We start from the raw sequence: 25,167 nt of genomic DNA on the forward strand, positions 1-25,167 counted from the left end.
AAAATACGAAAAATATTTTCTGCCAAAAACTGCTTTTGGGATGCGGTTGCTATGTAGAACGTTTTATGTTTTTTATTTATTTCCTCAAATCCAGTCGTATTTCCATGGTGAATGAACGTCTTTGAGAAACGCACTTTAGAAAAAATCTTCATAAAAAAGCAGAGAATTTATGAAAAATGAAACATGTAAGCAAATCAAATCGTTGGCAATTTTGAGTTTTTCAGTGGAAAGAGTGGTTCATAGAATGGCAAAATGTGAAAATAAAGTTGTTGAATACAAATGAAAAAGTATGGAACACGTGTTGTATTTTGTGGGGAAATGCAAATCTATAAAGCAATCGTAATTACAGGTAAAAATTGGCTAGAACAATGAAATATCTAGCCCATACTACACCTTTGAAACCTTTTGTTGTGGTGAAAAACAGTTAACAGAAAAAAGAAGGCATTTGAAATATAAAAGTTATGAAAATAAAAAGATCATCATGTCATGTCAAGTTCTACTTACAGACGTTTCATCGGTTCTGAAAATATATAGCTTTAGAAATTGTTGCATTTTTTCTTATTAGTTTACTGTGCACTATTATTTTGTTTGCACCATAAGAGATTAAGAATGGATGAACATTCTGGAAGTTATTATCATAATTAAAAACAAATTAATTGAGTGTAAAATTACAGACATTCCTTCAATCAGGCGAAAATACTAGACGATTTTTAGACAATTTTACAAAGGGTACATGCGGAAATTATTTTACATTAACTGTAACTTGATGAAATTAAAAAAGTTTGTTGTATCCTAAATATTTTGAAAAAAAATTAAATTTTTTCACACAAAACATTAAATAAAATTTCAGAAAAAAGTTATCGATTTGCGATAAAATACACTTCGGATTCTTAGTAGGTAGGAAGTTATATTTTCTGTCAATTTTTTGTTGTTGATAACTCAAGTTTCTAAACAAGTCCACTTTTAATATGATTGAGAAACTGTCCCCATTTCTCCCTGAAAAATATCGTTGCACCCTGTTTCCAACTTTAAAATTCACAGTATATTCTTTTACTACATAGATTATCATTATTTTATGTTCCCCCGTCACCAATACATGCACTTTTTGCACTCACCTAGATACGATTAATTCCATGTTCCGTTTATAACGAAACGACCTTTCCGTGCTACCATAGACCTTTGTGGCATTGCCAGTTGTGAATGATGATGGTGCACAGAGGGATACTTCCTGAAAACATTTTGTTCGTTGGTTAGATGAGCCGCACATCTACATACCGAGTCATTATTCCATTGAGCCATATCATATATACATGCTCCAATTAGCGTCGACTTTATGCACTTTCGGCACGACCTTCGAAACCGCTTGCCCCACACGAAAAACACCCAAAAGTTCGATGAGCAATTGAGCACAATTAGGAAATTGGAGATGTCGACAAACAAGGAAGCCAGCGGTGATCTCATGAACGCCGACTGGCCGACAACCTGACAATTTATTAACAGGTGATGTGTCTGGGGAGTGCACTACGATCACTTACATGCTCCAAAACATCAATGACCGTGGGTAAAATGTCGGAGACCAAAAATTTTGCGATCACCAAAACCAACATTATATTCGATTTATGGTCCTTCCTGGAATATCTGATAAAAACATTTTTAGACATGAGTTGATGCGGTGCAATAAAAAACCAACCTTGAAGAATTATATCGCGATGATTTTATTGATTTACACCGTGTATCGATATCCGAGTTCGGTGCGCATAAAGATTTCCGTTTTGCGATAGCGGAACGCAGGGCTGAAAAAAGGTTACGTAGTTTACTACCGTATCGGTATTTAGGAAAAACATACCAATTGTGATTCTTAGAGTCAGTGCAAACAAAATAAGGCAAGGGAGAAGGGTCACAAAGACCATTGCAAGGATAACATGATAGATTGTCCAGTAGAGACGGTTCTGAAAAATAAACAATTACAAAACGTTTTGTTGCAGCGCAGCAAAAATTATGAGTATACTATGTATAAGTCTAATAATTTGCTTCAAAACTTTACATACTTGTACTCTTTTTTTGTGGAAAATATACATTTTGTTTTGTTTCTACTGAAAAATATAATATTATTTATAGGTGGGTCTCCCCACGGCTTTCAACATTAACGGTTCTGATCTATAGAACTTTGTAAATTCGAAAAGGTTATAGAATTTTATACACCTTGCTTAGAAAAAAACCAAGCTTATGACACCTGAGATTTTTTACTCTAACAAAGTTTAAAACCACGTTTCACTTTAAAAACATTTCGAGTAATGAAACGTAAACTGGTATCACCTTTTATTCACATTCTAAAAGCGTGAATGCCATTTTCCTATGCCCTTCTCTTCTTTAAAACGATAGGTTCGAACGTTGGAAAATTATTTTGTAAATTTAAACTTTCTAATACACATTTCTCGAATTCGAATACTTTGATTGCTTTTGCGTTATAAAAAAAATGTTTTTCTATAGTTTTGAAGCTGAACATTTTCTCAAAATTTCCTAAAAAATTTATTCGATATACGCAAAGGCAAAAAAATGAGTTTCACTGAATCAATTTTAAGATGAAATTTCTTTGTTCTTGTGCTCATTCCCGCTGCTTTCAATTTTTGTTATGATTTTCAGTTTTTGCTATGAAACCAATTAATTCCAAACTCTAGACATAATTCCTTGACCACTAATTTTGTACTTGTTATTTATTCATCAAACTTTGTGACGTTAGGACTTTCCCACCCGAAATTCGGAGAAGCTCCATTCAAAAGAATCTCCTTCCGCCTACATTATTGCCTAGGTTTGATTAATTCCGTCAATTCTCAAGACCTTTTCTAGCAAACAAAGCAAGCCGAGAACTTGGAATAAATTATGGGGCTACTTGCGACTCACGTCAAAAAGTTCAGTCCTATCAATTGTGGCGACACATGATAATTGATCTTCGTCACATATTAAGATCACGTGAACTTCGAAAAACCTTGGAATTGAGAACATCACTGCCATCGCTGACACGACTATCATCAGCCTTCGCACTCTTCTGAAAAATAGTGAAATTAGATAAATAGATTTGGGCTTGCCGAGCAAGTAACTTCATTTCACGCACCGTTTCTTGCCAATCGCCCGATGTTTGAGTGGCTGGCACAGAGCCAAGTATCGGTCGATCGTCAGTGTCAAAACAATCCAGACGGATCCGGTGTGAGTGGTGTTGGCGAAAGTGTACACATAGGGGTATAGGTACACGTAAGTGCCTTGTGAAACAAGATGACCCCACCAGAGATTGGGGAATGAATATAGTAGAAAAGCATTGGCAAGTAGTGCCGTCTGCCATAATGTTAGTGTCACCTGGAAATTAGATTGGAAATGGAGATAAAACATTTTGAATGTCGTTGGCCATACATTTTTAAGCAAAAACTGTATGGCTAAAAAATCAATAAATGTGTGGGACATTTTGGTATTACATCTTTGAAAGCTTACTAGCAAATAAATCATTGCAAAAAAATCTATAGCCAATTTTTTTCAACTTTGTTTCCAAACTTTGCTGAATTTTCAATTTTCTGTTTTCAAAAAGAATACTGCTTTGTCTCAACTTTTGATTTGCGAACATTGTTGATTGCAAAAGTTTTTTTTTCAATTTTTGTGAAGAAGTTTTTTTTTCATTTTCTGCACAATTTCCATAGACTTAAAAAAATCTCAAAAATATCCAATTAGTATAACAGCTCATATTTCTAACTTTCTGCCAAGTCATAATTTCTTCAGACGATCAGATCGAAAATTGATATGGTTTTTCGTGTGACTCAAGCCATAGTGAATGAATATGTATAAACCTAGATGCAAACACAAATTTGCACGTGAAAAACAGCAAAAAAAAATCATAAAGAAAACGTACCAAATAATATTGTATTGCAGGTGTTCCGGCTCGCTCTTTTCGCAGAAATATGGACACCGATAGCAAATTGAGAATAATTCCTAAAAAGTAAAAGATGAATAAAATGTGGGAAGAGGCAATACTATTTGTAAATAGAAAATTAACATTGCAGATTGTAAATCCCAAAACAGATAATGTTTCAAACAAAAAAAAACACCCGCAAAATGTTTTGAAAAATAAAATTTCAAAAAAAAAATGATAAAAACATGGTTTGAAATTTTTGAGATTTTTTAAAAAATCTTTAAAAAGAAGATGCACATGTTTTTTCTAGATTTTTTTTCGATTATTTTCTTAGTTAGAAAAAATAGTACATCTCTCCGAAAATGCGTAGAAGTTGTCCAAATCTTACCAGTAAATACAAAGAAAGCCGTGAAATATCCGTTCAACAAATGCGACAACATTTGGATGAAGTATAGGGCCCAGTCAAAGATGAAGGCAATGAAGGTGGTCGACGGCGAGGCGGTGGTGGCATCCGCCATTACTGGAGGCATGAGAAGACACGGAGAACAAGGACTGAAACAATTTCTTTTTTAGGAGAGCAAGTGTGTAGACGTATCATGTTTCGGCGGAGTCCGCGACATGAACAGTCCGTTTCCACCCCTACACGTATTTGATGAGTGCATAAGGAAGAAGATGTTGGGAAATGTCCGTTACAACCGGATGTGATGTAACAGGTTTGCACAGAAAATTGGAATTCATGAAGAGTTTTGTTCGGAAAATTTTAATTTGAGAGATGAATTGTGTTTTGGACTCGCAAAAATTCTCAGATTTTTGAGCAAGTCTTACGCTTTCTCGTCATTAGTGATAATTTAGAACTCGCAAAAAAAAGTAAATTTTCGAAAATGTATACTTGAGTTTTCGAAAAATTTCCGTTGCTTTTTCTACAATTTTCGACTTACTATTAGTAATAGTGTTTTTTCAAACATAGAAATGGAACTAAATTTCACTTCTCAATTCACCTCTTTTTCAAATATAAATTACATAGTAGAAAATCTATTTTAGAAAATACGATTTCTTTATTAGCACCTAAACATTATAAGAGAAAAAATTATGATTTCGCTCTAGTAATTCTAAATTCATGGGATATCATAGTGAAACTAATCAAAAAATTAGATTTTTTTACAGTCAATTAGAGGTACTAGAGGTATTGCTGGAAGTTTACATTAGAATCTAAATTAGAACTACGGAAAAAATCGAAATTTCCTGTGAACAAATTGACAAAACTTTTTGTTCACTTTTGCCTTGTATTTCCGAAGTTTTCAATGCTCGAAATTAGTTATCAAAAATATTGAAAATATTTTAAATTGAAAAGTGTAAAAAAAAAGATATCGAGTTCTTTTTTTGAAGTAATTTTTCAAAAGTTAACCTGAAATTAACTTTTTGAAAATGGGAAAAAAAACCGAAAAAATAGCACGAAAATACCCTTTAAGAAATCCAAATTGGAAAAAAGGTCGCAGCACTTTTTTTGAAATTTGGAAAAAAGTTTTGAACATTTTTTGTACAAATTTCAATGAAATTTCTAATGAACTTAACCACACATATTTCATTAACATTTTTTACGAAATCTGGAATAAGAATTCCTAAGAAAAATAAAATCAAAAATCAGATAATTCTAAGAGCAAAAGTTGATGAAACATCTTCTTAATAAAAACTGATCTTTCCTTAGAAGAGAAGCCTTGTATACTCAAAGGACAAATAATTTTTTTTGAGAAAACGCTCAGAAGAAAAATAACTCTTTCAGAATATTGAAAAGATGAGCTAAAACCTGTCAAAAACACGTGGAACTGCAGTGTTTTGCCTCCGCACCTTTTCAATGACATCGTCTTCGGATGCTTGAGACACTTTTTTTACTTTTTTCCTCCCTTTGCGTTTCAGCAATTCTTGGAAAATAGATGGACAAATGAAAAAGTGGTCAGAGCCTATATATTGGTGCAATTATTTCGAATTAGAATCTATTGAAATGTTGTTATTTGCAAGCAGAGAGGTAATTTAAATTTGAAGAGTTTGCACTCGTTCCAAGAACTTTTTCGTATGACTGGTTGTGGTCCTTAGAACAGAATAACAAATTCTTGTTATTTTGGAACATAGTTCTTCTATTATTTTGGAAAATAGTTCAAAAATAGGATGACAACCAAAAAAAAGAAAAATAAAATACATGAGCAAAACCTGATACTTGAACATAACTCGAAGCTTCATTTGGAGGAGCAGTAGCAAAAGACTAAGCCGAAGCCTAAGCCTGAGCCTAAACCTATGCCTAGGCCTAAGCCACAGCCTAAGCGAAAGCCTTCTCCCAAACCTAGGCAATAATTTTTTTTTTTTTTTTGATTTCAAATTTACGCTTACTATATGAGCAACGTGGTTGTTCTGATTTTCATTGAAGTCACGTTCTCCGTCACCAGTCTGAGTGACACTGAAAATTATTAGGCTCGTGACGGAAATCTGAGGCTTTTGCCTAACAAGAGCTAATTGCTACACTTATCAAACGGAAGTGATCATTTGAATAATTTTTAGAGATTAGAATTTGGGATATGGGGAGAAGCGGAAGTTACTGCGAGACTCTAAATTTTAGCATTTTAACATGCCGGAGAATTTTTGGAAGCTGTAAAGTCAAATTAACAAAATATATAATTGTTGAACTATCTGATGAGAGAAAAAATATTACGGACGGAAGTGGCAGTAGACACGCAAAAAATGCCATTTTGTTTTAAAAAAAAGATATTTTGAAATATTTTTGAGAGCTTAGACAAGATTAATCTCGTAACTCACTAAAATTTTGATTCTAAATGATGGTATAGGTGTGCAATTGATTTTCTAGATTTGAAACGTAGGAAGTAAGTATCAGATTTTAGCTTAAGCTTAAGTTTCAAGTTCCTGGTTCAAGTTTAGGCTTGGACTTAGGATCAGGCTTAAGATCAAGCGAAAGCCTGGGCTTAGGGTCCGGCTTAGGTTTAGGCTTTGGGTTAGATTAAGGCTTGAGTGTGAAGATTGCATTTGAAAGGAGCCTAGACTTGAACTCAAATTATACCTGAATAAAACAAACAATTCAAAAACAAGACAATTTTAAGATAACAATTACTTTCCGTCTCACCTGTAACCGAACTTATATTTTTTTTGATAAATTCAGTAATCTTTCCTGGTCAGAATGTCTACTACATATCCCTAAGAGAGTTTAAAGACTGAAAAAACATTGACTATTTACTTTTCACCTAGTACACCCACAAAGGTGCCAGCCAAACAACGCAAGGTGTCAATCAAAATGCAAAATTAAACGCCCACCAAAAAGTCCGACCAGATTTTACCAAAACACACAATTTAAATAAAGAATCAAACATTAAAATTTGAATTTAGAGTTTGGAGTTTTCTTAAACAATTAAGCAGCTGATTTCTAATTTTGAAACACTTTTTAAAAGATTGGCTGAAAAAGTAATGAAACATAGAAACCCTTGAGAACATTATTAAAGAACATATGAGGAAGCAAATGGCGAATTAGGATTTGAAATATTAATGGAATGTGCAAGTTGCTCTATGCATTTCAATCTGATTAATCTAGACACTCTCGACATGAAGAATGAGTTGTTTGGAATGCTAGCAGAAAAAATATGAGACCTACACATGAGGTTCAGGCAATTAGATATTTTGCGTAGGAGATTTTTCTTGCAAAAGGTCCTCTCAAATTCATATACCTTGCGTGAGCTTTTTGGGTATGATTTTTAGGATTTTAGCTTCTTGTTTCAAGTTTCGAGAGTTGCTGGTATAATTTTTATGTTCAAAACACATCACACTTTGCAAAATATTAAAAACACTGGCTTCGTTTTTTTGTCAAAGAAATTACTGATAATTTTTTATACATTAAAAAAAAATTCAGAGAAATTTAATGTGCCTTTATAATATCTAGTGAACGTTGTTTTTCCAGAGTCATTTTTGCATTTTTACCGATTTTTTATAAATACCGAGTTATGTTTGAATAATGACCTGAAGACTCTAAAATCCACCAAAAATCTTCTCTAAATAATGCACACACGTTGATAACAAATTCACATTTCATAAAACAGAAATCATATACACAATTGTATAGTAATGTTTGTACTGGGTGCCTCCTCCCTATACTCTTTTTTAGAAACGAAACTATTGGCAATTAAGTGGGACAGGACAAAACTGAAAAAAGACGAAAAAAAGAAAAAAAAAGAAGCTTAAATAAATATATATGAAAATATCCGAATAAATAGCACACGTCAAAAAAAGAATGCTCATTAGTTCTCCGAGCTTTGAGCATTGAAGAGTTGTTCCAACAAAGCTAATTTCTACTAATGATTCATAATTCTAATCAAGTTTCGATTGACGCTTCAATTTTTTTTTCAAAGTATTCCCAGTTGGGAGGTTTGGAAGAAAATTGATTTTCGCTTTTAGCTTTTCAAAGTGCACAAAACGGAGAGAAACGAAAATCGAAAATGGAACAGTTTTCAGCAGGAAAACAAAACTTTGAGACCACTCAATTAACTACTTGTTAATAATAAATGTGCACGAATAAGTGTAAAACAACACAGCACTTAATAAGTTATAGCGGAAGTCAACAAAAACAGATGCAGAAATTTCAGGCTCAGCTGGGCAGAGATCACCGGCGAATGTGTACTATAAATGTCTATGACGTCATCATGGTGTCAGGATGTCCCATTACGGTTTAATCTACAAAAAATGCGGGAATTTTTTCCTTCAAAAAATGTGACGTCAGTGCATTCTTAACCATGCGAAATCAGTTGGGAAGTCTGCGTCTAGATTTTCGTAAATCTACGTGGATCAAACCAATAAGGAACACTCTGACAACACGTGGAAAAGTAATGTTAGAAGAAAAATATGCAGAACCGTAAAAATGTAATATTTTGAAAACTAAAATTTTAGGCATGTTGCATTTCTATTATTATAAATAAGTAATGAAACGAACAAAATTCTCGATGTTTTTTCACGTTTCTCATTGTTTTTTCTCAAAATATAAAAATCGAAGAAATCACAGAATAACTTGTTACTAGGTTATAATTAAAGTAGCCGAAAGTAGTCGCAGACATTATTCCTAGGTTAGCAAGAAAATTGAAAAGAGTTTATGAGAAAATAAATTTCTCTGAACTTCTCGAAATGGCAGTAAACAACAGATTTTGTTCTTATTCTCACTTATTTCTAGTAACTCGTATTTAGATATAGCTAATTCGATCAAGCGGTTAAGGTGAAAAAATTGGTCTGAATGTTCAACTGTCTTAATCTTTATTTTAAAATCTTATACAATTCAACAACAAAAAGATAGGGGACCCTACTATACTAAATTCGCTTTTCGTATTTGGTCCACCAAGCAATTACTAAAGATTAATGACAGGTGTGGGTGTAATAGAATTGTTGATGATTTTTGTTGACAATTTTAAACGGAGCAGAGCAATTGAAATTATTGGAAAATTTGGACATTGGTCAGTTTGTCAAAGTTTCATCTTTAAATGAGTTTTAGTGACCAATACTATATAACTTCATATTGCAATTTTGTTGGCGAACTTCAGCATGTTGATTAAAATTTTATTTACTTGCTTTTTGAAAGTAAAATGTTTTGAACGTGAAAAACTATTGTCTAAACATAATTAAGAATCAGAACTTAAGCACAAAATTGGACCTGATTTAAAATCCGAGTGTAACTTTGATTCGAAGCTTTTGTTTACTAATCTCAGCCGAACCTTTTGCATAAGTCTAAACTGTAGTTTAGGCTTTTGACTTAAGCTCTGAATTTTAGCGTTTTTGCACAAAACACAAGCAATAAGAATACAACTAAGGAAATAGAAAATCTAGACGCGTCAAAAAGCAATAGCAGCATGCTTCCTCCCCAAAATACATTGTACATGCAAACCGCATGTGAGATGAATTATTATTATTTTCATGCTTAATGTAATTCGGTGACTTTCTGTGCAACAAAAGAAGAGATCCTAGATTTCTAGACCCCCGCGCCATTCAGATAAGGGCTTGTCACTAACAAACAACACACATAGCCGCCTGTGGCGGCTTCGTCAAAAAATAAACGACGATGTGAAAAAGAAGGAAACAGCAAAAGTGAGATGAAGGAAAAAAGATAGTTTACTAAAAGGTCTAATGACATGTGTAGAGCCCCCTCCCTCATTTCACCCTCAAGTTCACCGTGTCATTAAAAACTTAAACTCAAGCGCAACTCTATATCCGGGATGCGGAGCCCTATGGGACTTGCTAGCAAATTAAAATGACGGGGGAGCCGGCGAAAAGGGGTAAGCAAATGCTATATATTTGCTTCTGAACAACTACCTAAATATTTTCGCGTTCATGTTGATCTATGATCGTGAGAAGAGGGGTTCCATGAGTGGAGGGCAAAAATACTTGTAATAGACGGGGTCTCTGATCAAAGTCATTTGTCATGACACATTTTTCATTGACACTATTTTGCGCATTTTTTCAACAAAAACTAGTATTTTTGACGTAACGAAATGTGAATAACAAAAAAAAAAACAAAATTGAACATTAATTTCCGTTTAATTTCCAATTCATTTGCTTTTTTACTGCCCTAGAGTATAACAACAACTTTAATTTCCAGACGTTAGGCTTACCCTTAGGCTTAGGATTAGATTTAGGCTTAAGCTTAGGTTTAAGCTTAGGCTTGGTCTTAGGCTTACACTTAGGCTCAGACTCAGGTTTAGACTTAGTACTAGATTTAGGCGTAGGCTTAGGCTCATGCTCAGGCTCAGGCTCAGGCTTAGGCTGAGGCATAAGCTTAGGCTTTGACTCAACTCAAGCCAAAGCAAAAATACCTGTTCAATTCAATTTTTGAATAATTTCTCTCAAATAACGAAAAAGTGCAATGAAATTTTTCAGACAGACCCTTTTTGGTTTCTATAAATTACTAAATTTTTGCCTCAAAATTATTTTTAAAAACCTGGTCATGAGATTTTTATTAGGTGACATAGGTTGAATTTGAACAACCAGTAGTGAGCTCAGTCATTTTTCTTTTAATGCATAAGTTTCCAAGAATTAAAGCTTGCTCGAAGAAGGAATATGTTATATATCCAATTTGTAATAATAATAGAAGAGCTTTATTAGAAAGCAGAAGAGTGCAGTATGATAGAGTAGTGAGGAATGATCGAATATGATAGATTCGATCAAGGAATGTACATGTGGATAATACATGAAATAATGATAAGAGAGTTCGAGAGTTCACGTGCTTCTTATTGTCGAGTTGTTATCGCCAAGTAGTGCGAACACGTTCACGTCTCACCGTAACACCTTCCCCCTTATTGACGAATAGCGATTCCCTTGGCAAGAGGGGTTTCGACCAGAAGCTGTATATCGATTTCCGTTGCGAGTGGAGGCTTGACCGAGCTGTGTGGATGTCGATCCTCGCGGAGTTCCGGTGGAGGTTGAAAGGTGCTCCACAGATGAACCATATCTGTCCGGTACTCGTCGAATTCGCGAACTTCGTCTTACGGAATGGCTTGGGTCGGTGGTCGGGTGAGAACGTGAGGCGTATCCGGGCGCCGAAACGTCGTTGTTGGTTGGAGAACAGGATCCACGTGGCTGTCCTCTGACTGCATTGCTTTCTTTCATCTTTAGTTCACTTGTGATTCGGCTTCCACGATTGACATCAGTACTGGAACCATTCGAAGTAACAACTGGATCATCATTGCGGGACATCTCATCCTGATCGCCAATGTTATATATCCAATTTGTAATAATAATAGAAGAGCTTTATTAGAAAGCAGAAGAGTGCAGTATGATAGAATAGTGAGGAATGATCGAATATGATAGATTCGATCAAGGAATGTACATGTGGATAATACGTGAAATAATAATAAGAGAGTTCGAGAGTTCACGTGCTTCTTATTGTCGAGTTGTTATCGCCAAGTAGTGCGAACACGTTCACGTCTCGCCGTAACAGAATAGTAATAGTATTCATAATTAGAAAAAAGTAGCATAACTTAGGGGATGCATCTCTTTAACGAAAAATCAAGACTCTAGTCTTCTTCTGAACACACTCTTGAATTAACAAGAGATACTGTTTAAAAAAATGGGGAAAGTTTAACGGAAATTGAGAGTTTCTCACACGATAGGCCTGTTGTAAGTATTCTAAAAAAATTAATTTGTATCCAGAATACCTAAAAATGAAACAAAAAAATGCTTTCAATGAGATAAATGGAACAGACGCCACAAAAAGACATATTGACGACAGCTTCATCTTTGCACTTTGCTTACTAAATGTACCCACTTATATTTAATTTCTAATACTTATTTACCATATTCTAGAATACGGGGAAAAACTCTATTTTCGCGCTCTTTGTTGGAAAGAACATTGAAGCAAAAATCAATTCAAACACGTACTTCCATCATTGCACTTGTGTAGCGCCTCAAAGGGCGGAGAGTATTACAGTAGTAGTTGAAGTCTTCGGAGAATTGGAGTGATCTGTAAGTCATAAAGTGTTACGAAAATGGAGTAAGCAATATGAGAATGAAAAATTTGAAGGAAAACACAGACAATATCATTTGAGAATGAGCTATTACTCAGACATTTCTAGATCAGATTTCTCAAACTGAAAAGTAGGTTTTTCTGACACGTCATCTGATGAAGTCGAGAAAAATTGATAATTTTGCTGAATGTATGAGTTTCAAATATATATATATATATATATATATATATATATATATATATATATATATATATATATATATATATATATATGTGTGTGGCTATACAATTCAAAATGAGGAACTACATTTTTAACAGAGGTATTATCAGGTAAAAGCGGTTGATTTCAAGATTTTCTAGAAAAGGTAGTACGCAGTTTCCCGCTTCATTTTTGCATAGTGAAATTGAACAACTATTTGAAAAGTAGTTGTTTTTAAATTTTTTTTTGTATTTGTATATTGTATTTATATTTGAAAGAAATATCACATCATGATTTTGTAGGCTTAAAAGTTTTGAGATCCGGCCACTGCCACTTTTATTTAAAAAACAAACTCAACCCTAGAATAAAAAATAAACATCACACGACTCTGAAAAGTTTGTTCAAAAAGTATTAAAAAACTTAATAACTTGTTTCTGAATCCCGGAAAAGTGCGTGTCTAGAGTTTTCGAAAATTATAATATTTTCAAACTTTTTTTACAAAGATCACTTCTGGGAAATTTATAAATGTTTTGATTGATTTTTTGAACTAAATTATTGAATTTTCTTGTTACTTTCTTGTTAGGTGTCCAATACTTGCAATTTTTATTCAAATTCGACATATTTTCTAAAGAGTTTTTTATTTTGTCTGTACTGCTTGCAAATTCCTAGAAATACTAAAATTTGATATAGTAATGTTTTTGGCCCGCACGATCAAAAGAAATTTCCAGTTGTTAGTGGAAACATTGTCTGCAAAACAGACTACGCCCATGTTTTCTGTGATGGCTCCTCTGTGATGTGAAATTGAAATTTCTTACACATTCCTACATATAATACTGTCACTAGTATGACTGAACAAAATAAAAATACTAACACTAAAATCTTCAAATGTGAAAATTGCAACATAATCCGCCGTCGATAAATTCGCAGAAAGCTAGAGAAAATTCCTTTTCCAAATTTGCTCTTTTGGTCCGGAAGTCTAGAACCAGGAAAAGTGTCATCCGATTAACTTTGCACTTGTTGCTTATTTCTACGTGATATAAGCTTACGTAAAACTGCATTTTAGTTTACTTCATAAATCGTCTCATTCATATTGTAGTTGACAGAATCCAAAGATAGCGTGGGAGTTTCGGGCGTGTGACGTTGCCACTCTAGAAGAAACAAATTGCTGGCGAGCTTTGTGTTTCGTGTTCTTTTCAATTTAGTTTTTACATGTACGGAAATTTAAAATCATGGGAAAATAAAAACTAATAAGGTTCAAGGAGGAAACTTTTAGTTTTTAGCCGATTTTATACACTAGGGAAAACGTCCGTGAGAATGGGTAAAAATAATGAGCAAACAAATTTCTAAGATCAAAACTTCATCTACGTGCGGTTCCTCTGGTCCAATAAATTTTATTTGAAGGTTTAGGAGGGAACTATTTCAAACTGAGTGGAAAAAAACGAGTTTGTGTTCTGTAGTTGAAGAATTCGCACATTTGAAATATTCATCGCACACTCATGTTCATTTTTTTTCCGAAGATAAAAAAAAACGTTTTTTTCAATTTTTTTGGAGATAAAATAATAAGATACATACTACTAATGAAAAATAATCAGAAAAAGTTGGCATTCAAGCCAAAATATAAGCGGAACTAAAATCTTGCAAACTAATTTTGAAAAGTGAAACAATGGAAAATGTATATATGAATATAAAATCAACTAAATCGAGATCAACCTCACTTTTTGCTCCTTTTTATTAAACACATTATGAAAACTATCAAGTGAGCAGTTAGTGTTGTCAATTCCCGCTAAAATTGTAAAAATAAATCAGACATTGATATTTTAAAATTAAACAGTTTCTCAGATTGTAAATAAATTTCTTGAGTGTTCAATTCAAAAAATACTCACTATTTCCACCGTGTTTTTACGGGATTCCCTAGTCAGAAAAAGAAGAAAACTGGTGTTTACCCAATTTTCCCATCAGAAAACCATCAAGGAAGAAGGTGACGGAAACGAGAAGATGTGAGGAACTATTTGATTCCAATTTCAGATATCTCCACGCCAATCTTTTGTCTCGCCGTTTCTCTGTTTTTTATGGTTTTCATTCAAAAAAATTTAACTCAACTTCTTAAAAGTTTACGAGTGAGAAACTAAAAAAACTAGTGGGGGGGGGGCGCATGCAAAATATATTTTTCTAAAATTTTTGTAGTAAAACAGACGATTTTGAAATTGGAGAACGGCGCACAATAAAAAGTTGAGATGAAAAAAAAAAGAAATGAATGTTGCAAGGGAGACAAGGATAAATCGGAAGTTTCGGATGAATATGTTAGAAAAATAGGAGAGAAGAAAAAAATCCCCTCATCTTTTCGGATAACGTGCATTTGGCTTTCCAACCAAATTTAGAAATAAATTATGAGGGATAAAATATAATCTGCTTAAAAATCTTTGGAAGTTAATCTCAAAGTTACTCGTCACTTCTAGGTCCATACTAAGTATGTATGTTTGAGGATTTGAATTATCGAGATAAGGAAGTGGAGCTTCCCACGAAAACAAACGCTCGATGAGGTGTGAACGCATGAATAACATGTCTACAAATATTATTGAAGCCTAGTATTTCTACGAGTTTTGGAACGCTGTTGAGTACTTAGAAAAGCTACATAGAAAGTTCATAAACTTGCAAGTTTCTAGGAAGTGTGATGGAAAATGTCGATGACCACAAATAACTCAGAGTTGAACATTGGAATGCCATTGTTTCACCTTTCATGCTACATGTGAAATTGGTAGTTTGAAGTCAAAAAAAAAAGTGCGGCGGACATCGAATTAGGTCCATGAGAAAACTATCCGTGATTTTAAAAATGAGTACTGAGACAGTGATTTCTGATGTCCTCATAATGGCTCAGTCAGCACAACGGGCTCATCGCGGTCGAGAAATTTGCAACTTAACGATACTGTAGATGACTGGAAAGCGACGTGCAGGCAGTAAACCTTAAAGCTTGATAAAATGATAATATAATTCAATCCGTCTGATCACTGCAAAAAGCGTAAATCTACAAAAACTGCTGATTTCAAAAGCTATGTTTTACTATCTTACAAATTTTGCAGTTTTCATTAAAAGTAGTGGCAAATTCAAAATTTTTGTGGAATTTAAAGAATTTTTGTGAGTCTGTAGTTATAAACTAAGATTAAAAATATTTCAAACATAGTTAAAATTTACTTTTGTGATAGTCAGCAACGAATGAAACGGGTTAAAAAATACGATAACTCTTACGATATACGCTTTTAGAACAGTTATTTTCTCGTGGCGGATTACATTTTTGAAAAATGTTTATTTGTAACTTTTGTGAAAATGTATGTGTGTGTTTTTTGTTATTTAATGTCACATTATCAGTGATTAGAGAAACATTAAAAAAAATGTTTTTGAAAAGTGTTCATTCATTCAAAAAAGTACATCACTTTTTTCATTCATGATTTTCTAATCAACTGATCATTAGACGAGTAGACGTTTTAGTGATCATGTGACAACAAGTATCACTTTCAAAAATAAAATGCGGATATTCGAAATAGTAGTCTGACATTAGCGGTCATAGATTTTTTGCTCAACTTCTTTGATTGAAAATAAACAGGTAAAATATATGTATATTTTGTAGTACTGAAAATAATCTGTAAATGACGATTTTTAAGTAAAAAATGATGATAGAATTTGAAAATAGTCCCAGTGGGAGCCACAATCGAGTTGGAAAATCTTCAAATTGATTCTCGGCTTTATTTTCTGTTTCTCGGACTTTGATTTTTCTTTTTATTTGAAAAATGAAAATTTCACAGGTTTTATTCGGAAGTCATTGTTAATCTGATTATATATGAGTGTTCATTTTTTTGTAATTTAAATAACGAAATAAATAAACTAGTGCTTTGTTTTAAAATGCGGCCTACAGTTTGAATTGCAAACTTTCATTGTAACTCTCAGTTGCTTTTACGTAAGAAATTACCAGGTTCTTTTTAGGAAATAGTAACTAATTCAAAAATTCAAATGTTTGGGCTGAATTTTTTTTTGAAGCAGACAGCATTTAACACGCACGAAGTCAGATAATGTTTGTCAAGCAAGTATCTTAACACATATAGGTTATGATGCGTATTATGACCAGCTAATTATTTCATAGAATTCCACATTGTCGTTATAATCCGTCTAGTTGAGATCTAAATAAAATTGGTGATGACAAATGCATCAGGTACAAGGTTTTCAACACATTTTTATTTCTATTATTAACATGGTACATCTTAAAATGTGATATGAAATTTATGTTGTAGATCCGAATCAAAAGTTTTTGAAAACTGATATTTACAACAATGTAAGGAATACTATAAGTGTACCGGGATACTGCTGTGATTATTTTGTGGTCTCATCAAATAGACCAAAGGGTGTAAAATTATCTAGTTAAATTTACACTTGAAAAACTGATTTGTTTTTTTTAGAAAAAAAAAACTTGCAGAGGAAATTAAGTAATCATCTATGGTATGCTGAATGCGGGTATTTTTTCGTTTGCCAGTAAAAATAATAAATAATTTTGAAATGGATGACAGGGTGGTAACAAAAGTACAGTGCAAAAATGCCAATATTAAGGCGGTGTTTTTTAGTCTCTGCTCATTTTTCTGCTGAAATGATAATATGTTCCCTCAAGTTATAATTTTTTTAAAGACGATGACGGAATAAGATTAGGAAAAATAATATTATTTATATTTGTTATTAAGGAAAACATTTGATAAAGTTTTGCCCAAGATTTTGATATCGGAGCTGAAAATTTAAAAAAAAAATTACAAAATATACAGGATTTTTTTATCCCAATTCATAATGGTATTCATGGTATTTTCACGAGCAAGTTTTGGAATAAGGGAAAATTTTTAAACAATATAAAGAAAAAAACTGAAACAATTATATTTTAGTGAGCACACGTTCAGAATCGAATTAGAAAAAAAAAATTACAATTGAATGAATTGTGGGCAAATTTAATATAACCCAAGTTTCTCATGAAAGTTTTCTAAAACTTTTGATAACTGAACAACAATGCTTTCTAAAACCAAGGCTCCGATTTTTTAATATTTTCGTGCGAACACACCCAAGTTGTGAGAAAGTCAAGATTTTCCTCTGACGCATTTTTCATCACATCATTCGACGCGCACGCTAAAAGGGTTGAGAGTTTTGCACGAAAAGAGGATTATAACGACCACCAACTTTATTTCATCCGAGCTTGATTTTACAATTTTTTTGATCACTATTCTGAATTCTGTGCACAGATTAAAAATGCGGATTGAGTATAGGTTTTGTGTAGTAATGAATTTTGCATGCTTCTCAGAACAAAAGTGCAGAGAAAATCTAGCTTAATGGGATATAACAAAGCATAAATTTGGAATTTTATTTTTGTACCGACAAGCCGACAGTGAAAAATCAACTAGAGCCATTTCTATAATTCCAAAACGACCATTGGAATTTTTTCGAAACAAAGGGGACGATAACTCAGTTTTAGCGGATATCCTCCCTTTTGACGGTAAACTAGAAAATTCTCAGAAAAAATAGCAACAAATTTCTCCAACTGTTTTTAACAATTAAAGTTCCAATTTTTGCAAAATTACGGTATTAATAAATTTGTTCAATTCTAAACTAGATACAATCTAAAAAATACCCAGCACAATTAGCAATATTACAACAGAAGGAAAGAAACGTGATGCTACTAACATATTCTAACTTCTTCTTGCTCAGTAGGGCCAAATGAGATGGGGAAGACGAACACATCGTCAAATTTCCTCATCACCTTTTTTCACGAGTGTCACATAAAAAGCATAAGTATGAATCAGAAAGAGCCTTCGGCGGATGGGAGTAGAATTATCGGGGGGAGCAGAAAACTTCTCAAGTGTCATCTTTTAACCTTTCTCGGAAATTTTCCGCACCATTGAAGTTTCATCTTATTGATGAACTTCTTTATTGTTGAGATTCTCCAAGTTTCCATTACTTAAAATGTATTGGAAAGTTTAAGTTTTAGTTGAGTTCAAAAAGAAAGAGGAAGAGTGAAAGTTCTGGTTGCAAACAACTGATGAAAGCTAGTGCTTCTCGATATTAATTTTTGAGGTACGCCAATTTTGCAAGTACAATTTAGTAGGAAATCATAATTCCTCAAATATACAATTGTATAAAAACTTTTCAAAAAATACTTTTGTAGTGACCTCTCAAAAAGCAATCATGGAACCAGCAAACCAATCTATTTGAATTTCCGAAAACCAATGGTAGACAGATTAACAATAAAAAGAAGTTGCGAATAAAACATATTATAAGAATTGGCATGTGAATTTTCGCAAAAACACCCCAACCTTTTCACCGGAGAGTTCAGATAGTGTCGGTTTAATTTTTCTTATGAATTTAAATATGAACATTAATCTTTCAATCACTGCCTCAGAAATTTTGATTGTGAGAAATACCATTCTGCAGGATGAGTTGAACAATATTATCCATACACTTTTGTTAAAACTTCTCACCTTTAGATAGTTATACAAAACCATTGATTTGATTAAACATTGTGGAAAATAAGCTGCGCCAATATCTTGGATGCGAGTTTTCCGACATTTGAAATTTTAAAATGCAAAAAATATTTTCCTACTTTAAACATTATAGACTGATATACGTTTCCAAGACAGGGCAGTAGGAGAGAAAATAACTCAGAAGTCTACATTTACGTTGTGTGAAAATGTGCCGTGTCAGAGAAATGAAAGAGCAAAAAATAAATCTTTTCGCTTCTGAATAAGGTGGTTTCGGAGAATTATGAAGTCACTTGAAAGAAGGAGGGGGAGCAAGTTTTCTATTCTTTGTTTGACAAGAACGCCCCAGCGATTTTTAGAAGAAAAAAGAAAACGAAAAAAAAAACTTTCAAGGGTCATGTAGTCGAAAAACATTGGAGCACGGGGCGGGTAGGTTGTTTCCAACCAGAGACGGAGGAACGACATTTAAGAAAAATGAAGAGAAAAAACTTCATATGTGACATTTTTGTCTTCTGGGGAAGAGGAGGAAAACACATGGAATCTCTTTGGGAGGAGCGGAAGTCAAGCATGCAAAAGTGATTTAGACGAGGAGGCATTCACAGACACACTAACTTTCGGCAACAGGACCCCCTTGTCTGCCGCCCAGAAACCTTGTTTTAGAAACACATTTATCTTTCTGGAAGCGACTTTCATTTTTTGCTACACTGATTCGGGATCAACTTTTAAAGATGTTCTTCCGAAGTTGTTCTGTTCAGCCAAAAAAAAAAATTAAAAATGCAACGTGGCAAGACATGGGTGGAGCCTGGCATTTTTTTGAAGAGTGTTAGACTTTTGGGTAAGAGTTCGCATGAGAGATTTACGAATCATGTATCTGAAAATGCGCCGCATATATTTTTTGCGCATTTTCTGTATCACATGCCGGCTAAATTCTGCAACGTTCAGGTCATTTTCAAACTATTAAACCTACCATCAACATTACTAAAAACGCAAATAAAAAATCCATTTAGGTATCTATCTATAGAGGTATCTATTTTTTATTTTGTCTAACCGATTTTAAGTTTGATTTATTTTCAAAAATATAATTCTAGGAAATGAGGGTTTTAAAAAAGTCGTTCCAAACTGTATTCAAAGTTAATCTTAAATTTTAGAACATGACAAAATAAATAAATAGGCTCCGCCCACAGATAAGCTTTATGAAAATCTTCATCGAATTTTCATGGGCATCAAATTTTTACGGTAAATTACGGTCGAAAGTGATATAAAATCTAAAAATGTTTAGAAGTAAATGAACAGAACTATGCCTAAATTGTTAATTTTATAATCAAATTTTATTATAACAATTGAAAAAAATAACTATATTTTTTATTCCGGTTAATTTGACAATTTTAAACGTTGTTGAGATTTTTCTTGAATGCAAAAATTATTGCTCTATCAATTTAGTAAAAACATGTTCCTCAAATTTAGAAAATTTGAAAAATATATTTACGGAACTAGAGAACAAGGAATGTTTGTTAAATTATTCAACAAAACAAACCTCAGATAAGATGAAGTTTCTAGCAAAATGCACAAAAATATCTCATTTCAGAAACACATTTCCAATGGTGTCTTGCTCTACTGATGCAGAAAACAAGGCAATTCTTAATCTTAGAATTCAGAACATGATGCACTCGGTAACAGTTGCACTGGAAAGCTGTAGTGAGTAAGTGACGAGTTGCGAGTAAACTAGATGATGAAGTAGAAAAAAAAGGAGAAGTATCGTTTCGCAGAAAAATGAGACAATTAATGGCGGTCGATTATAAAACGTGCACGTTTGAAAGATGAGTTGATGCATAGTTTAGTCTGTGCCGAGTATTACTCAAAGTTCGAAGCATTGAAATTATTATGATGGCGTAACGTTTCAGTTAGACATAAAGTAACATTTCAGAGAGTGACAAAAACAAAAAATCTTTGGAACTTATTTTTTCGTTGTTTAAAAATGCGGAAACATTGTATTAACACTTTTCTTCAAAAATGTAGCTTTCTCATCCAAAATATTCTAGTGTGGATAGAACCGATATGCCCCGCTTTTTGCAATTCCATGTATTTAAATATTATAGAAAAATACGTTGCAAACCTCCCGATGTTCCGAAGTTAAATTGTCGCTGGCGCGCTAGTGCCTAGCAGTGTGGGTGCTTTAGTTTCTAATGATGTCTTTAGCGACTCCTACCAGTTTAAAAAGTTTACTATTACTTTTTTAAAATGATATTGATTGTAGAATACGTTTTTTAGAAAAATTCGTCAGTTTTATGATTTGATGTGTACGTGGCTACTGATTGAAGGAAGATACAGCGAAAATCTCAAAAAGCGCACATTCGACTCGGTTTGAAAGTCAGACGAAGGCGGATTTTTGTCATAATAATATAATTATGTTCTATGTTACTCTCACGACGCTGCCAAACTCCCGTTGTTCGACTAATCGAAAAGTTTTTTATGTTAGTTAATAGAAAAACATGGTAGTTATCAATAAATAAATCCTTATTTTTTTAGTTTTTGAGACGTGAGATTTTCGTGCGAAACTAGAGTCCTCAGGATTATGGGCAGCCCTGTATATATAAATGTTTCTCTTTTACAACCTAACGTTCCTAAATCTTATAAAACATTTAAGAATGCGTAAAGTGAATTAATATTGCGAAATGAACACTTTGTTGAGAACATGACAAAAGTTTCTCCCAAAAAACTTTTAATTTAAATAATTTGCATTATATAAATCTAGAATTCATCGAACAAATGTTTAAAACTTGTTTACTGCCAAAAAAAATGGAAATCAAAAAATAAGTAAAGTAATCTTTTTTATGTTCTGATCCAAAAATTTTTAAAAAATTCACGGAATGAATGTCACATATAAGTTTAAGAAGCCCTCACTCCAACCGCCTTTACTCTTTAAAATACATCAAATAAAAATAAAAAAATGCTGATGAATGATTTAACAGCTCTATGAATATGGATCACGTGGTGTGAATAACAAGCATAGGTACAATTTTAACAAAGATTATTCTTTTATTGTCTAGGTGGGTTGGCTGGGACACTAAAAAGAACAAAAATAAGCTGACATAAAAGAAAAGTTCAAAGGCAATATTGAATTTTGGAACTATGGAAGCACAACACCGTCGAAAAATGGTTTGGTTTTTAATTCAGCGTATAGAAGTAATAACAAAATGTTTTGAAAAACCGTGAAATGGGCGAGACTATGTATAAATTCCAAATTTCTAGGACAGTGAAAATGAAGTGTTCTAAAAATTTCTTAATAGGAACTGCCGTAACTTCGATTTTATTGTATTTTTGCATAAAATTGTCGTGTATAATCTTATCAGATTAAAAAGTTACTACTTAAATACCGTACATATTGAGAAACTTTTAAACTTTAAGTACTCTATGATACTAACTTTGTAGTTTTTCGTAGTTTTTTGAAGAAGCTTTTTGATGACAATGTGGTTGATTTGATTATGAAAATTGCTTTATTCAGCAATACATTTATATCAGGGGTGGGCGGCAAACCGGCAAATTGCCGGTTTGCCGCCTTGCCGGAAATTTTCAATTCCGGCAAATTACCGGTTTGCCGATTTGCCGGAAAAGTTTAGAGGGATATTTTATAAGACGGAAGCACTTAAAACAGTACATTTTTGAATTTTTTCCCTTTTTCTACATATTTTCATAGAATGCTCACTTTTCAAAATAGATGTAGGAACATTCATAGGATGCGTTTAATTTTTCTATTTGAAATTGAAATTCTGAAATTTCCAAAAAATAAGTGCAAAACCACACAATTTACGGCAAATTGCCGGAAAAATTGTTTGCCGCCCACCCCGATTTATATTACATGAAATGTGAAAAAAAATCCGTAAAATTAAAACAACAACAGTGCTAAAAAGGCAAAAAGTGGCGGAGTGTGACATTTATTTTTTCATACATATGATTAGAGGCATGATTAATTTTTATTAATTCAATTTTAATTTGTTTTTAACTCCCATTTTTCCGGCAAACTGAAATTTCCTAAATCCCGCTGAAGTTACCGAACTTTGAAGCTTTTCGGCATCCGGAAACAACTCGGCATTCAAAGGCAACTTCCTGCCACACTTTGGCAACTTATTTAGTGCCACTAAAATAAGTTGCCGAATTGCTGGCAGGAAGTTACCGAGTTGTTGGCAGGAAGTTGCCACGTAGTGGCAGCAAGTGGGAAAAAACGCTCAGCAGCATCTAAATGTTGGCAGGAATGTGCAAAAGTTTGGCAGGAAGTTGCAAGTAAGCAAAGTTTGGCAGAAAGTTGCCATAAAATGGCAGGAAGTTGCCTCTGAATGCCGTGGAGTGTTTTTTCCCACTTGCTGTCACTACGCGACAACTTCCTGCCAACAACTCGGCAACTTCCTGCCAGCAATTCGGCAACTTATTTTAGTGGCACTAAATAAGTTGCCAAAGTGTGGCAGGAAATTGCCTCTGAATGCCGAGAAGTTGCTTTGTTGTCATATTTTGTCCGGTACATTTTTCATTGGAAATTTTAGTTCATAGCAACATTTGTTAACAACTCTCATTTTTACACGTGTTTTTCGACAACAAAATAATTTTTTTAAAGTTTTTGACAATTTTAATTTTGAAAAAAATGGGTCGGGGACGCGACCCCGACCCAAAAAAAGGTAGGGGTTGGGGCCGTGACCCCAACCTGGTCGACCCACACTACCAAACCCCGTATAAGTGAAGTTTTTTTTATGAGGTAAAGGCATGTTCTGAAAAAAATGAACCAAAAGTTCTGAGCATTAGAAATGTTGTAATTTTTCAAATAACAAGATCACAGGTAAAAATAAGAGAAATTTTAATAGTCGATGTGTGTGTGCCAGTCAAAGCTTAAGGCTGACGACGTCTATTATTGGATGATGGCGGAACCAAGAAAAGAAGAAAAAAAATCATTTTTTTTGCAAGGAGGAGGAGATTGAATGAGACAAGAAAAAACTGATATGTCTGGAGGAAGTAGAGCACTGAGCACATTGCGACAAGGCGACTTCAATCAAAAATGTCAATGTTCGGAATGTCTTGTCACTAAGACATACACCACCGATCTTTTTTCTGTGGTTTGTTTCTTCTTGTGTTACCGCTAAAAAGCAAGCCTAGACAATTGATGTCACAAGGATCATGTGGTGCCCTAGAACAACCGTAGGTCGGAAAGCATTGAGGGCAGAGTATGAAAATATAATTGGCTGTAGTGTAGTTAAGAGAGCGTTATAGAAAAATTATTGGGTCATTCAAAGTTCGATTATTGTGCTCAAAAAGTGAAAAAAATAGATGGCGAAGGTAGTTTCGTATAGACTCAAAAATGGTTCAGCAAGTCTTTTGGAAAAGTCTGAGAATTCATTTCAGGAGTTAATCAGAGTTTTATATTCCACATCACATTATGAAACGACCGTAGACAGGTAATAAGCCTAAATCTAAGCTGAGTCCAACCCTTTGTCTAAGTCTGAGCCTAAGCCAATGTTTATGCCTAATTGTAAGCCTGAAGATAAATCTAATCTTGGTCCGAAGCTTGAAAAATATAGCCTGAGAATAAACCTAACCATAAAATTTTCTATGAAAGAACGTTACAAAAAATACATTGTGTACCTTTAAAAAAGTGATTTTGTTGTTTATGATTAATTCGCACTTACCCTCATCAAAAATATGGATGTCTTTTTAAAAAACAAGACAATAATTTTGACCATAAACTATCGTTCTTTTTTTTTTGAATCAGCTTTTCGAATGTTTTTGTTGTTAAAAACAGAATTTCTAGAGCACTATCAAATCTTAATCCTTTTTAGAGTTTGGCGTTTTTGCAAGGACATCGGATTAGATTTAGTAACAGACGAATAACAGATATTAAAAATTTTAGATCAAAATTGTTGTTCGTCTCTGAACTAATCTTGTCTGCAAACAGACATACTATAAACTTTTTTCATCATAGGTCAATTACTATTGACATTTTCTAAATAAGGAAAAACCTTTTTTGAATATAATTGCAGGGTATAAAAACTTGAAATTAGATAATATGCAAGATGAAGTCTTGTGACATTTAAAAATTATTATG

At 33.3% G+C, this 25,167-nt stretch overlaps 2 protein-coding genes and 1 non-coding gene across 3 annotated transcripts; 1 reads left to right on the forward strand and 2 right to left on the reverse strand.

Annotated features, from left to right (window-relative positions):
* Positions 1–70: 70 nt before the first annotated feature.
* frpr-7 (G-protein coupled receptors family 1 profile domain-containing protein) lies at positions 71–12,385 on the reverse strand. The gene is made up of 11 exons (NM_078441.6): positions 12,302–12,385; positions 4,284–4,447; positions 3,896–3,975; positions 3,113–3,351; positions 2,902–3,046; positions 1,847–1,949; positions 1,691–1,793; positions 1,536–1,629; positions 1,276–1,482; positions 1,116–1,228; positions 71–520 (listed from the first exon to the last, which is right to left on the reverse strand). The coding sequence occupies exons 2-11, from the start codon at positions 4,411–4,413 to the stop codon at positions 490–492; spliced, it is 1,245 nt and encodes a 414-aa protein (NP_510842.2). The 5' UTR covers positions 4,414–4,447; positions 12,302–12,385; the 3' UTR covers positions 71–489.
* F39B3.4 lies at positions 4,426–4,565 on the forward strand. Its single transcript, NR_072967.1, has one exon. It is a non-coding gene; the product is annotated as an Unclassified non-coding RNA F39B3.4 (non-coding RNA).
* On the reverse strand, positions 11,198–11,617 carry F39B3.3 (Serine/arginine repetitive matrix protein 2-like; the record flags this gene model as incomplete). The annotated part of the gene is made up of 1 exon (NM_078442.1): positions 11,198–11,617. One exon carries the CDS (start codon positions 11,615–11,617, stop codon positions 11,198–11,200), a length of 420 nt encoding a protein of 139 aa, NP_510843.1.
* Positions 12,386–25,167: the final 12,782 nt, after the last annotated feature.

Source organism: Caenorhabditis elegans, chromosome X, assembly GCF_000002985.6.
Source record: "Caenorhabditis elegans chromosome X".
NCBI lineage: Eukaryota > Metazoa > Nematoda > Chromadorea > Rhabditida > Rhabditidae > Caenorhabditis > Caenorhabditis elegans.